General features: G+C 39.9%; 2 protein-coding genes across 2 annotated transcripts in view; both read left to right on the top strand.

Annotated features, from left to right (window-relative positions):
- LOC129433427 (verrucotoxin subunit beta-like) overlaps positions 1-15,971 on the top strand; it is a 60,736-nt gene that overhangs the window by 43,537 nt on the left and 1,228 nt on the right. The gene's annotated exons all lie outside the window — the stretch shown is intronic.
- LOC129433425 (verrucotoxin subunit beta) lies at positions 1,859-15,807 on the top strand. The gene is made up of 14 exons (XM_073864690.1): positions 1,859-1,946; positions 5,520-5,627; positions 5,867-7,560; positions 7,644-7,665; positions 11,940-12,036; positions 12,115-12,266; positions 12,356-12,441; positions 12,788-12,889; positions 13,092-13,163; positions 13,838-13,945; positions 14,042-14,173; positions 14,285-14,322; positions 14,395-14,438; positions 15,612-15,807. The coding sequence occupies exons 2-14, from the start codon at positions 5,528-5,530 to the stop codon at positions 15,632-15,634; spliced, it is 2,670 nt and encodes an 889-aa protein (XP_073720791.1). The 5' UTR covers positions 1,859-1,946; positions 5,520-5,527; the 3' UTR covers positions 15,635-15,807.

Below are 15,971 nucleotides of genomic sequence, written 5' to 3' on the forward strand. Positions count from 1 at the left end.
ACGGTTGTTTTTACTATAATACACGCACAAGAACTGAATGTTTATGTGGCGCACGTGCATCTATTAACTGTATCCACACATCCATCCAGTAAAACCTTTCATAGAAATTGACAGTGAACAATAAATACAATAATTATTCAAAAACAACATATTATGCTGATAAAAATATGCTGATTTATTTATTCTGCTACTATATATTATTACAAAAATGAGATTACAGTACATAATATATAGTCTACGACATTAACTGCTTATTAGTTAATGTTTATAATAGTTTGTGATGGGATGTGTTTACGCATACCGTTACTTTTGTTGTGTTTTAAATGAATTTTTTAAGCAAATAATTTCATAAGCTCATGTCTTATTTACTGTATAATATTTTCATAAAACGAAAACTGAAAACATGTAATAGGAGTTTAATATGTTTATTATGGTTTGTTTAAATAACTTACATTGTATTGAATGAGAAGCATAAGTTACTGCTGCTGTCGGATCGCGTGAAGCTTGATGTGTAGCCATAAAAACTCGATAAGTCGATTAAAAATTGCCGTTTAAAAAAACCTCACACCAGGGACAGTTGTGAAATTTTAAACCATCACCTGAAACGTTTAAAAACAAGAAGTCTCTGTATATTCCATGTATTAAACACTCGACTGACTGTCCCACTGTAGAGATACGACATGTCTCTGTGCTTTTATTTGCACATTGAAGATCCGTCACCCCCGAGGAACAACATGAAACGATTGAATATATCTTGATGTATCAGGACACTTCTTAATTTCATCCTCACACTGATGAAATTATGACCGTAATCATCATGGAAATCACCGGCTCTGGTCCAGTGACAGTACGCGCCGGAAGTCACACCCACAATTCGCGCAAAGCGTCATGGGGCGTAGGAGTAGTGTGGATAGAATTATTTAAATTTTTTAGATTATCATTATCAAAAATTCTCATTACTGCAACATGATATTACATTAAATATATGCATTTACAAACTCATGTTTCGGTAATGAGAACTAAAAAGTTGTCTAGGTACTATGACAAACAAAATTTCTTCTCAAAACTTTTATCTGGAAAGAAAAAATAAGAACTGCTTACGTGGTAGCATCTTGAGTGTCACAGTCAATTATGTCCCTTCCAACCATTTTATTTAATGTTAGTTCCTTGAGGACTTAAACAATGATTAAAAATTGTTGCGGAGGATGAGAAAATTTTTCTTGGACACATTTATATTCCTTATTATTATCTCTACATTTACCAATGATCACCAAATACCACATTTTTTTACTGTAAATGTTTATAGTATAACATGCATTGAAGCTTTTTCTTTTTTAGATTTTTTCATTATAAATATTCCATGTTAAAGAACCCAAATCCAGTCATGGACACGTTACGGTAATGAAAATTTTTTCCCATAAATGTTGAAAAAAATGTTTCATGAAACGTCATAAGTCTAATTTCGCGAGAATCACCCAGATTTAATTCTTACAATGACAATAAAAAATATACTTTCTTCTAAATTAAATTTTTTTTGTATTTCTAAATGTTTTTTCTACATACTTCTATAAAAAATATTTTGGTGGGTCCTGAGATTATACCGGTCGGGGTTACGTAATGAAAATATTTTTGAACCACTAAGTGCATGTTATGCAGTTGTGACTATAAAATATATTTATTTTAGAATATAGTCCATATTTTAAGTTTTGGTGTTTGGGATTAGATCATTGGACTTGTTTCTACGCAGTTCTGCCGACCGTGGTGCAGCCGACCCTGGTGCAGTTTATTTAACTGAAATAAACCAGGCTTGATGACGTGTGCAGCCTGCATATGTGACCTCAGGAGGGCGCAGCCTTCGTTTGAGAAACAGTTATAGTACAACCCAATGACAGGGTGATTACAGTAATGTAGTTCAGCTCCTCTGGGACAGAAGGGTTTTGATGAAGGTGAGTGAATTAACCTTTATAAAATAATCAGCACATAGACACATTTATATAAATCTTTATAGAAACAAGTTTTGATGTAATTTAATAGATTGAAACAATATATATATTTATTTATTTATAAATTGTAATGTTAATTAAAATATTTTTAAATTAATGTAAAATGTGAATAAATGTATAGACTAATTTCCTTTATTTCTTTCTTATGTAAACTATGACTTGACAATTTCATTGTAATGGACAAAATCCACTGCTTACTGTTTAATTGAGCAACACTAAATATACTGTGCACAGGACCGTGGACAGAACATTTCGTTTTTATGGGGGGCACACTTTTTAATAAAGTGAGAAACAGGCTGAACAACTTCTTCAAACTTGAACAAAATTTTCAGTTTCACAAACAACACAATATTCAGTGGCGGCTGGTGCCACAACAGTTTAGGAGGGGCACACTTTCAGAGGAGTTTTATGTTCAGATAAGAGAATATGTTTTTTGAAAATTTGAATATGGGAGATAAAAACAATGCTCTCTCTCTCTCTCTCTCTCTCTCTCTCTCTCTCTCTCTCTCTCTCTATCTGTATATATATATATATATATATATATATATATATATATATATATATATATATATATATATATATATATATATATATATATATATATATATATATATATATATATATATATAGCCTACCATTAATTACACAATATCACTACAGCATTGTCACCAAATATTTTGTGCTATGACTCATTTGATATTTGACCCGATGATCTTCATCTGCCATGCATTATATAAACTTGTTAATGATAATCTTGTTTAATGAATTGTAGCCTAATTATGTCTTAATAACTTATGGAACGTAAATAATCTTTTCCATATTTAGTGAGGACACTGTTCTATGCAGGTACATACAGGGTCTCAAACTTCCCAGCCCGCCCTCCTCATGTATGCAGGCCACGTCTACTGTCAAAATATAACATAATCCGAACACAAAAAAGATTAAGAGGCCGTTGCGTCTTAAAAATCTTGTTAAACGTGGGTCAAGCCACTTCCTTTTTTCCAAAGCACCCTGGGAGTTGCTATGGAATAACAGAGATGTAACTAACTACTGTATGCAAGTGTCATGGATCTGTCTTGTGTTTTGGAGTTCGTGGTTTTTACTTTGGAAACTCGTATTTTAAAATTTGTCATGTCATTTTCATGTTGTAGTCCTTCTTGTGTCTTGGGCTGCATCCGAAACCGCATACTGTATAGTAGGTACTGAATTAGATGAAGTACCTACTTACTTAGCGTTAAAACAGTAGGTACTGTATAGTATGAATCCTGGTAGTATGAATGAGATTCGGACATACTACATCCGCCATGTTGCTACATCACGTGACATACGTCGTCATCACGTCATGTCATTTCAGCGCGAAAACAACAGCATGCCTCGTCTTCTTCGTTGGATAACTCCTCTCCCGGGGCATCATGGGATAGTGAAGCGTCCATCGTATGCACACTGCAAAATCTAACCGGAAGTAGTAGGTCATCTGGGTACTTTTCGCACACTGTTTTTCGAATACTATGTATTCGGACATACTACTCGCCTCGCCTACTGCTTTTCGCGTACTATATAGTAAGTAGTAGGCTGTTTCGGACGCAGCATTGGTCATTGTAGTCTTCAGGTGTCCCTTGTTACCCTTGATTAGTCTGTATATTTAAAGAGCACATATGGTCCGATTCATGGGTTTACATTTCCTTTTGTGTTTGTGTATTAGTACATGTAAACGATATGCAAAAGGTACAAATCCCAAAGTAAACAATGACACTAAAGTCATCGTCTCCAATGTAAATCTCTTTTTTTGGACTACAACCAGTGCTTTAAGTGGCCCAAAAGAGGTGCCGTTTTTTTTTTTTTTGATGACTCCACTCCTCCTATATTGAAGGGGTTTTATATTCAGCAGTCAACAGACGACCTTGTAAAAATAATAAATCCTTTTATAAGTTTGTGGATTTGCTTGAGCTAGAAATAGCTACGGAACATAAATGAAATGTGTAAAAGGATTTTGAAAAAATCCCCCTAGAAAGAGTTACCGTAGAAAAAGCTATTGAACATAAATAAAATGTGCATTTTCAACATGCTAAAACTAGTTGTTCAAATAGAAAGAGCTTGAAAATTAACTTTAAAATGACACCAAGACCATGTCTATGGGTTTAAGAATAACAAAATACTGGCCATTTGAAACTTGAAAGTCATCACTTTATTTCGTCCCATTGTTTTCCATTTTGCAGGTGGTAAAACTACTGTGCACATCGTTCAAATTCATTGAAATTTTGTTCACTTGTAGTTTAGCAATTAAACTAAATGTATATTACAATTTCAATAATGTTTTTACTCTGCACATTGTCTGAGGAAATCCAAAGTTGCGTTGAACAGAACCAAACTGACAGCTGCGATAGCAGAGATTGTTACAAACCTACAAAAGGGTATTGGATAAAGCTTGCGTCTGACCTGCAGATGTCAGCCAGCGGGTCCTCTGATTCTGACCTTGTTCTTTTACTACTCAGAGTCTTAATAAGTGTTAAGGCATATTAAGTGTTCATTGTATTTTCATTTTAACCGAGCAGCTATGGTTGCGCGTTTCACACACAAACACACACCTCTCCAGACCACGTTGACCATGACTGACAGCAGCAAAAACGAAGCATGCACTTTTAACTTGTAAAACTCAAGGTTGTATGGGTAATGTAGTCTCTGCTCTCGGTGGGACGAATTAGGAAGCGTACATTGTGAAGGGCGCTCTGAATACGGCAGCGCAGCCAAAGGATTAACTTAAAATTTAAATAGATATGCAAATGAATGTTCCTGTACACTAAAAGCACATTCTGGGCACACAGAGAGGTGGTGGTACTCTCAAGAGCTATTTTTGGAAGTGACAGTACTGAGTACTGGTGCGTACCAGCCCACTTAAAGCACTGACTACAACAAACACACAGATAGGCAACGGTTTACTTTCTGGGCCTGTTGACGTGGACAAGACCGACATTATCATCATTCCCCCCGCTTTGTCTCTCAGTCTGTAAGTTAACTGCTGTTAGCATTGCATTGTGAGCGAATCTTTCAAACATTGTAAGGAGCGTCACATTTCCTGCTAAAATCAGAGGTATTCAGGCCAATCACAACGTACAGATTAGCTGGCCAATCAGGGACACAGCGTTTTTTTAGGTCGATGAGTTTTATATTAAATCAATGCGTTTGAGGAAAGCAGTATATCTGGAGCTACAAACATAGGCTATAGGGTATGTGGAAAATAATGTGTTTTTTTAACCATAAACCATGCAAACACGTTCACCAAATTCACAAAATAACGATTTTTAGCAATGGAATAGGTTCACTTTAAATCCCTTATGTTGCCATGTTGTCTTTTGTCTTGTTTGTTGTTTCATGGTCATGTTTATGTTGTTGTTCCTACTATTTGTATCATGCCCAGGATTATGTCTTTACGAATGTAAGACTTTGACTTTTATTAGGCAATGTAAGATGTTCATGATGAATGATTTTATCCTCACTGATGTGCTCTTATATTGTCAGTGTTCAGTATGGAGTCAGTAGGAGTGAATGTGATAGAAGTTGCCACTTTAGGGAGACCCTTTCAGCTGGGGATGCTCTACGACTGCAGGAAAGATGCTCTCGTGCCAGGTACCACATTACAATTATCTTTATTTTACACAGATCAAGGTAACAAATGATTTAGAGAATGTGTTCCAGGAAGCACTAATATAAGACCTTTTCTATCAGATGTTTTAACACAGACTTCTTACAGATGTAGCTATGCTACCTGGGAAATGCAGGGCAACCAGGGCATCAATTTTATTTAGTTTTATAAGTACAATTTTGGTGTGTTTTTTTCTTTTTTGGCTAAAAAAATCTCTCTACAGGAATCACGTTGTGGGATGAAGAAAAGCTCAAGCAGAGTATTCGATCTCGTCCCCAAAATAATACAGATTTCAAAGTTACAGCTTCCGACTCTATTGAAGAAAAATCTAACTTATTGAACATTGAAGCCTCTATGAAATTGAGTCTGTTGGGTGGATTGATCAACGTAACCGGTGCCGCCAAATATCTCAATGACACCAAGAAGTCTTTCATTCAGCAGAGACTGACTCTACATTATCATTCAACTACCAGGTTTGAAGAATTGAGCATGAACCATTTAGCATCTGAAAATATAGCTCACCATGAGGTGTTTGATCACGATACAGCGACACACGTGGTGACGGCAGTGCTGTACGGAGCTGACGCCTGCTTTGTGTTCGACAGAGAAGTTTCTTCAGATGAGGACAAAACTACAGTGGAAGTTGAAGTGAAGGCAGTGTTTGAAAAACTCAGAATCATTACAGTAGACGTAAATGCGAATCTAAACATGAATGAGGTTCAGAAGAATGCGGTGCAAAAATTCAGTGTCACTTTCTATGGTGATTTTCAGTTGCCGTCTAATCCGACTTCATTTGAAGATGCTTTGAAGGTTTACGCTGAACTTCCCAAACTGCTGGGAGAAAACAGAGATCTTGTGGTTCCACAGAGAGTGTGGCTGTATCCTCTGAGCAAACTTAACTCGAGAGCTTCAAAACTTCTGAAGGAAATCAGCATTGATTTAATCAATGACATAGAATCAGCATTAGAGAGTTTAAATACAACTGAGATGAAATGCAGTGATCTTCTGAAAGACTCTCCTGCTTCAGCTTTAACTTCATTTCATGATAAAATATTGCAGATGAAGCAGAACTGTAACAAATACAAGTTGAGTCTCATGAAGAAACTCGGCTATCTGTTGCCTCAGATCCGTGGAGATAAGATTGAAGACTCATCACTGACAGATCTACTGAATGATCATCATGAATCTCCATTCAGAGAAAGTGAGCTTGCAGAATGGTTGAAGATGAGAGAGAAAGAGTCAGCGATCATTAAAACGTTGCTCAGACAACTAATTGAATTTGGTGCAAAGGTAGAAGACAACCTAGAGGCAATCTTGATGGATCTAGATGTTGGAAATCTGGTCAGCTACACATTCACATCATTGGACTGGTCAGATGTGCTCCTTCCTAAACAATTGACCTATCTAAGATCTTCAACAATGAGAAATAAAAATGACACTGACTTCCAGAAGGAAACGTCATGGCTCACCCCTGCCATCCACAAGACTATGAGGAGCAACTTGGAGATGTTTAAGAGCTTGATTCGTTCAAAAGATCGTAAACCAGCCAAGTTTATTGTGTCATCAAAACAAATGGAGGATCATCCAGGTTCCTGCATTCTCCTGTATGAAGGTGAATGTGTTAAAGCTGTTTGCTTCACTCCTCCATCAAGTCCGGCTCGTCCAATCACAGCAGAGGTTAAAGGTGACAGTGTGGTTATAAATGTGAAGCCCTCAACATGTCCGGCTACAGAGGAACTCAAGTTACTCTACAAAATAAAGCAAGAGAAGATCTGGACATCTCAACCTGTGCTGAAGGACCAAAATACTGTAACTCTGACTGATCTGAGACCAGGCACTGAATATGAGATAAAATGTACAGCGGTGGGGAAACTCAACTACACCACTGAATCTGATGTGATCACAGTTAAAATTGAGGTATGATCACACATTTAATATCAGTACATGTCAGCAGATATTTATTTTAGTTGTTAATGAATGTTAAATGTTTTTTTTTTCAGGGGAGGAACCAACCCTTTATGGGTGAGTCTGGTTTATTATATAGTAAAGTGAGTCAAAGTACTCTTTAAAGCAGCTGTACATGTTTTTAAATGTCACAGATGTGACTCTAATTGCTGGATTTAAGCTTTTTGTAAGGCCCTAATAAGCAGAGCTGTTACAGACACTGCCATGACATAAAAGAGGGATAACACAAAACTCGGCCTATTAGGGGTATTTATTAAAATAAGGGAACGGAGACGTCACGTTGTGACCGACGAATTGAGAACACGCCTCGCAGGACCAATCTACTTCGAGAAACTACAAACACGGCAATGAACTTGGCAGGCAGATATTTGCCTCTGCCGGTGCCGCCCCACCGCTCAGGTATTTAACAAGAGGCAGGTGCTGAAATCAAATCAGTTGTTTGCACTGAGAAAGCTGAGCAAAGTGCACAGCCTAATTTAGCAATGGAACAGAACTGTGGTGACGGGACGTGACGTGACGTCTCCGTTCCCTTCCTTCAGGGGACGAGGGTTACATACGTAACCAAGACGTTCCCTTTCAATTGGTCACTACGACGTCACGTCGTGATTGACGAATTGTGAAACCCTACCAAAGCGCCACAGGAGCTGAACCATTCCAGTGCCGCCAAAAGCCCTCCGCCTTCCACGTAGGGGGCGGATGCTAAGGCTTACTGCCAATGGCCAGTCACTACTTGTTCCTTAACCCACGATAGTGAACTAGTGAACTGGGAAGCGAACTCTGGTTCTGACCACTGGGTCTGACCACGGGGGGTGAAAGTGAGACTGTCACGGTTAATCCGTGTCATGTCTTGTCTCTGTTCCGATTGTTATCACCTGGACATTCATTGATTAATTACCTGCCTCATCACACCTGTTTGTCATTTAGTCTGTGTGTGTATATATACCTCTGTCTTCTGTTTGCTCACTGCTGGATCATTGTCATTGATACCCTGTCTGTTCCTGTGTTAATGTTCCTGTGTTCCTGCCTTCACCATGTCTGCCCTCGTGTTTTTATGATTAAATGTTATTTATTTTGAACCTTGCGTTTGCGTCCTGTCCTTACAACCCTTCAGTGTCGTGACAGAGACAGCATCTCGGTGTAATTATAATACGTGAAAGCCGGTCAGCTACACTCTCCTTGGGACTCGGTCATGAAGCCAACGCTGAAGCGATCTCATATAGAGCAGCCCGAGCAGTCTCATAGACGCAGCTGGTGCCATATGCCCCAGAAGCCTCTGAAATTGTTTCAATGGGACCGTAACCCTGCCTTTGAATGTTTCGAGGCAACCCAGAATTGACTGGACACGGGCTTCTGTGAGACGTGCTGTTAGATCGACCGAATCCAGTTCCATCCCAAGAAAAGAGATCCTCTGCGTAAGGAAAAGTTTGCTCTTCTCCCAGTTGACCTGAAGACAGAGACGGGCGAGGTGTTTGAGTACACAATCTATGTGTGTGCACAGCCTCTGACGAGACTGAGCTATTATGAGCCAATCATCTAGATACAAAATGCGGACACCGCTCTCTCTCAGGGGCTGGAGTGCGCCCTCCGCAACTTTTGTGAAAACACGGGGAGAGAGGGAAAGCCGAACGGTAAGACTTGTGCTGATATGCCCTCCCCTCGATCTGGTTTCCGACCACACCACAGTACAAAGACAGGGCTCATAAAGATAATAAATGATATTCGCGTCAATACAGACAAAGGCAAACTATCAGTGCTGGTGCTCTTCAACCTCAGTGCTGCTTTTGACACTGTCGATCACAACATACTTCTTGACAGGCTGGAAAACTGGGTCAGGCTTTCTGGGATGGTCCTAAAATGATTTAGGTCATACTTAGAAGGGAGAGGTTATTATGTGAGTATAGGTGGCCATAAATCTGAGTAGACATCCATGACATGCGGAGTCCCGTAAGGCTCAATTCTTGCACCACTTCTGTTCAACCTGTATATGCTCCCACTAAGCCAAATAATGAGATAGAACCAAATTGCCTATCACAGTTATGCAGACGACACTCAGATCTACTTAGCTCAATCCCCTAACGACTACAGCCCCCATTGACTCCCTGTGCAAATGCATTGATGAAGTTAACAGTTGGATGTGCCAAAACTTTCTTCAGTTAAACAAAGATAAAACTAAAGTCATTGCGTTTGGAAACAAAGATGAAGTTCTCAAGGTGAATGCAAACCTTGACCCTAGGGGTCAAACAACTAAAAATCAAGTCAGGAAACTTGGTGTGATTCTGGAGTCTGACCTTAGTTTGAGTAGTCATGTCAAAGCAATAACTAAATCAGCATATTGTCACTCAAAAATATCGCAAGAATTGCTTTGTTTTCAGACAAGACATAGAGAAACTTGTGCATGCTTTCATTACCAGCAGGGTGGATTATTGTAATGACCTCCTCACAGGCCTTCCCAAAAAGACTATTAGACAGCTCCAGCTCATTCAGAATGCTGCTGCCAGGATTCTGAGCAGAACCAGAAAATATGAACATATCACACCAGTCCTCAGGTCTCTACACTAGCTACCAGTTACATCTAGGATTAATTTTAAAGTATTATTAAGGGTATATAAATCACTCAGTGGACTAGGACCTCAATACATTGCAGATATGCTGATTGAATATAAACCCAACAGATCACTCAGATCATTAGGATCACATCAGCTAGAAATACCAAGGGTTCACTTAAAGCAAGGAGAGTCAGCTTTTCACTATTATGCCTGTCGCAGCTGGAACCAGCTTCCAGAGGAGACCAGATGTGCTCCAACAGTAGTCACATTCAAATCCAGACTCAAAACATATCTGTTTAGCTATGCATTTTCTGAAAGAGCACTATGCTGTGTCCGGGGACAATGAAGTAAGGGCTGTAAAACCCCGACTTCATCTCGGCTGAAGGATCCGGCTCGATCACGTCCTTCGATAGCAGGACAGCGATCTCTGCACGCAGTACGTGCGCATCGGCAGCCTTCACCGTGGTAAAGCGAACGCCTGAGTATTTGGGAGGATGCAAGGGCAAATTGAATTGTATAGCCGAGACAGATCGTGCGTAAAAGCCAATGCGACGGCTTGGGAAGCTCTTCAAGGCAAGTGGACACGGGCTGCTTGTCCGACCGTGCGCAATGGCCACGTCATGTGATGTAACACTCACCCGGCTCCGCTGATGGATGGTTAAGCATGGGCTCGTTTGTAGATGTCCCGGGACGCTCAACACATCCCCTGGCGAAGGAGGAAGAGGAGATCATAGGGTTTTGAACCCGTCCGAAACTCCTACATGCCTCTGGAGACCTGGAGGAGAAAGAGGAATTCGCTCTTTTTGTGGTTTTGTGGGTGCCGACTGAAAAGTCTGCGGAACGGAAACAAAATGAAAGATTCCTCAACCGATCCTCCACCGGTAGAGGGAATGGTGCTTTCACCATCTCCTGAAGAGCGATACTCTCCACTTCCAGGTCGCCCGTCTCAGGGCCGCTTGGACTTCTTCTTTCCACCAGGCTTAGCGGGCGGGGCGGGCTGCTGATGACTGGTTCCTTGCTTCTTAGAAGAGCCCCGGGGAAGAACAGAGGCGGCCATCGCTGCAGGACGCCCTCGGCGAGGAGCAGGCTGAGGTGTCGACGTCGACGGGGCAGGTGTAGGTTTCTTCCGATGTGGCATGATCTTAGAGAGGGCCTCAGTCTGCTTCTGGGTTGCAGAGAACTGTTAGGCAAAGTTCTCGACGGCCTCGCCGAACAGGCCGGCCTGGGAAACCGGAGCATTCAGGAGCCGGGTTTTATCGGCATCCCTCATGTCCGCCAGACACAGCCAGAGGTGGCGCTCCTGGACCACCAAGGTGGACATAGCACGACCGCACGGAGTTCTTCAAAAAACCACCTGGTCGTAACCTCCTTCGTGCAGGTCCTTCAGTGCTTTAAGGTCGGAGTATACCTTTTTTCCGCGTCCGGCTCGCGCGCGCACGCGTCCATGCAGCTTTTCAAGTATACTCCCTGTGGCTACACACGGATGGCCACGTTCGACACAATACGCAATACAAATGATTTCTTATTCAAATTATTACTCTACTAGGCCGTCAGGGCAGCACTGATTTGGATCAGGAATCAAACATTATGGTAACATCCACAGCTTTCTGTTCTTGGAAGAAGTAAAAATTAAAGAAGAAAAATGATAGTGTGTGGGCAAATGCTGTCTTTTTCCTTTGTATAATTGTTTGTAGTGGAGTGTCCTGTCTAAATATTCTCTGTGCGGTTTGATGGATGGTTTTGATGGATGGTTTGATGTTAATAACAATGTGTTTCTGATTTAAGGATATTGTGCTTTGATAAGTGATGGATGGGGCAACTGTTTGAATGCACTTCTGCAAACTCTCTACATGACTAAAGAATACAGAGATCATGTTATGAGGTAAACAAATAACTTCATTCATTTCATTCTGTTGTGATTCATCAGAGTTTATTACAGTAATTATATCATGTTATTTAGACTAAAAACAGATAACAGGTCTTTTGAGGATAAGCTCAATAAAGAGTTAAAGGTGTTGTTTGAAAAGTTGGACATCGAGCAGGGGCCGGTCTCAACACAATCAACTCAAGACACAGCTGACGAAATCTTTAAACTTGACGGAAGATCATTAGGTAAATAAATTTAACTTTAAAAAAGTTTTGAATCCATAGATATAAATAATATACATGACCTTACATGTTTAATTTTTGTGTATTTGAAGACGATCTTGTAAGTAGATTTGGTCATGAACGTGAATACGCAGCAGAATTCTTGTGGAATACACTTGTGCAGACTCGCTCATCTGAGGTGACTCAAGTTTCTTTCTGTTAGTTTTCAGTCTTATTTTATAACTTACTGTCTGTGTCTAAAATCAATTTGATTGGTAGTTTTTCAAATTTTCAAATTTAGTTTTGACTTTAATTGTAGAAACCTCTTGTATTCTATTGTACGCTATTATTTCAGATATAACACTGACTATTATTTCATTGTTATTATTTGTTTGCATGTAAAACAGTTTTATACAAATGAACAGCTATTGTGAGTAACAGTAATATACAAAGAAAAAAAACATCTTTTTAGTTGTGGTTATATGACTTTGTGATTAAAGCATCAATATTCATAGATTATTAATAAATCTGCTTTCTGACTTTAGATTTTTATGTTTGCTGAGAACTATGATACAAGATGTCAATCATGCAGAACTAATTTAATAACTGGATTCATCTCAGTCTCTGTTGAAGAATTTCAAGATGTGGTATGCAGTTCTGAATTGATCTATTCAAATAATTAAATACTCATTCAGTCTAACTGTGTTGAGACTAAATTTAATCCTTTACAACTGTAAATCAGTAAATCCGATGAGTAATAGGAGCTTTAATAAATACATAATCATTTATGTATGAAACTTGATTTCGTAGATGTTATATTTGATACTATTTGATGTGTTTGTTATGTAGGAAGATGCTCTACAGATAAGAAAAGGAATCATGAAGCAGTTCTGTCCTGTCTGTAATAAACCTCTGAGAACGGCAAGTAACTTTTCAATCATGTAGTAAATATTTACACCTGTTCTGATGGTGTGAAGTTCTGAAATGTTAAATTATGAAAAATAAGCCTTAGATATCTGCAGAGAGGTTTATGTCAAAATGTGGCGTCTTTCACAATGCAAACTTTAGGGAATGACAACCACATTTAAATGCAAGAGTAAATCCCTAAATGTTCTCATCCTTGTCTTTACGTATCAAGACTTACTCCTGAAAATGTGATGATTGACACATACTGTATGTAACCATAGTAACGTTCTGACGTGTTGCATGGTTGCACTGTTTTTTCTGTGCAAGACCTGACAACACTAGTAGCAAATGCTCGTGCATCTGTCATTTACTGCACCGTGCAATCACAAGATTTTCCCACATCTAGGCATGAGAGAGACACGTGTCATGTCCATGATGCACACACGTTTAAATACTTTCATCAACAACTAGTTGTTCAGTTTAGTTCTGTATGCACTACGCACTCACTACTAATGACTGAACTGTGTGTGGATTAAGCATTAAAAGATGAAGTGTCAACCAAATTTATAAGCAGTGTGTACGAGACCTCTGTGTAATGTTTTTATCTCAGATACAGCGGAGTACCACAATTTACTGAATATGATTTAGTCTTCATTATGTGTCCTAAAACTGAGTTATTATCTCATCAGAAACATGAGATCCACTCGCAAAAAATACAGATTGTACGTTTGAGGAGATTCAAAGGAGGAAGAGTGGAGAAAAATGAACTGGAAGTGATAATTCGTCCTCATTTAAAGGTAATAAAACATGGTTTGTGTGTATTTGTGTGTTTTCCAGTTTATTTCATAAAACAGAGAATAATCAACTATCATAAAGTCTGTCTTTAATTTCAGGTTTCATCTCATGAGTTTGAGCTCTATGCCATCATAAACCACTACGGCTCATATTGGAGTGGACACTTTAATGTAGACATCAAATGTGAAAATCAACAATGGTATCGCTTTGATGAAACCCACGTGTGTGAGGTATTTACAAATATTTATATTAATATTAAACTGTATTTGACAAGAATTTAACATCTTTGTTGACAATATTACATCATAATCTGCTCATGTTTCTGGATGATTTTTCTTTAGAGTTATCTTTCACAAAGAGACGAGAACTTCGTGTACAGGTACAGTATCTGCTATCTTTCATGCACTGTGATATTATTGTTATGAAGATGATTAAATGAATGTCTTTACAGGTCTTCAAGTGCTTATATGCTCTTCTACAGACCCAAAAAACACAGTGAGTTACACATTATGATGTTATGTGTTGTTGATCTTTGATTTATAATGCAGCGTATGAAAGTCCTGTGATGTGACACGCTGTACTTCATATAAAACTTTTTTAAACATCATTTTAAGTTCCCTTTCAGTTGGTCACTACGACGTCACGTCGTGACCGACGAATTGGGAACTCGTTTAGAGAGACCGGAGATGGCGGCCGTGCCCGCTCGTGCGGCGGAACCGGTAGGGTTGGAGGGGTTAACCTTCCCTCCTCCCGAACCAGCCTGTCTTTATGATTGGTACTTCGGAGCTGCTCGGGCCTTCACCCCTCACCTCCCTCGCTGCCATGGCTCCGTTGAAGGTCCAAGTGAAGGCTTTAGAGATCTGCACAAGGGAGGCCGCGACCCTCGGTCATTCGATGTCCACCACAGTGGTCCAAGAACCCCACCTTTGGCTGTGTCTGGCTGACACGACGGACGCAGACAAGAACAACTTCCTGAGGCGATCTCCTAGGTCGTGCCCCGGCAGAAGAGAGCTGCCCTGGTCCACCAACGCCGGCTCCTCAGTCTGCCTCTCGCCGTCGGGGTCCTGCGGCGGCCACCTCCGTTCCCCTCCTCGGACCCCATCTCTCGGCAGGGCAGAGGAACCGGTCTTCAGGAGCTCGCCCTGCCTGCTCAGCCGCTTCCCATGGCAATCGGGAGTTTAAGTGGCCCCGAGATGGGTCGAGTGAGCAACTGAAAGGGAACGTCTCGGTTACGTATGTAACCCATGTTCCCTGAAGAAAGGGAACGGAGACAGCACGTCCCGTCGCCACAGGGCTCTCCCTGCTGTCACGGCCGGTCACATTCTCCCGGCTTTCTCAGCGAAAAGAAGCTAATTTTGTATTCTGCAGATGCGGCTTATATACGCACCTGACGGGGCGGTGCCAGCGTTATGCAAATACCTCAATGCCAAGTTCATTGGTGTTTTAGTAGTATATCGAAGCAGATTGGTCTCTCTAAGCGAGTTCCCAATTCGTCGGTCACGACGTGACGTCTCCGTTCCCTTCCTTCAGGGAACGTGGGTTACATACGTAACCGAGACGTTTTCTATCACCCATTAATGTTTAACTGTAAAGCAGAATTTCTCTTCTCTTATTCATTTATCTACTGGAGGTTACCATCTCTTTTATAATGTCTCTGGTGTGGTTTAGGAAAGTTACTGAGACTGAGTTAAACTTAACCTGCTGTGTTTATGGTACTCATGGTAAAGATTGTATGTAATCTGATGTACTCAGATTACCAGAGATGAATCTGGAGTTTGTTGTTAAATATAAACCAGTAAGGGTTAATGATAATAATCAGTGTGACTCTGTTTTAAATGTTTCATTTTCATATTTAACACGAGAGTAAAATGTCATTCACACGTTTATGTTTATATTAAGATTCATGAATGCAGTCGTGTGAATTGCTCATGAAAGAAGATAAAGGTACTGTATGAGATTCCAAACATCTGTCATTAGGTCTAAAATTGAGTTTCATGATTAATATTTTTATTTTTAATTGGATGACTA

The sequence above is a fragment of the Misgurnus anguillicaudatus genome, unplaced genomic scaffold (assembly GCF_027580225.2).
Source record: "Misgurnus anguillicaudatus unplaced genomic scaffold, ASM2758022v2 HiC_scaffold_27, whole genome shotgun sequence".
In the NCBI taxonomy this organism is placed as follows: Eukaryota; Metazoa; Chordata; class Actinopteri; order Cypriniformes; family Cobitidae; genus Misgurnus; species Misgurnus anguillicaudatus.

Bases quoted from the DNA above. Each gene is read 5' to 3' on its own strand.
- LOC129433425 (XM_073864690.1), top strand. From the start codon at position 5,528: ATGGAGTCAGTAGGAGTGAATGTGATAGAAGTTGCCACTTTAGGGAGA. The intron at 7,666-11,939 runs GTGAGTCTGGTT...TTCTGATTTAAG, and splicing joins GAGGAACCAACCCTTTATGG to GATATTGTGCTTTGATAAGT. The intron at 14,323-14,394 runs GTACAGTATCTG...ATGTCTTTACAG, and splicing joins GACGAGAACTTCGTGTACAG to GTCTTCAAGTGCTTATATGC.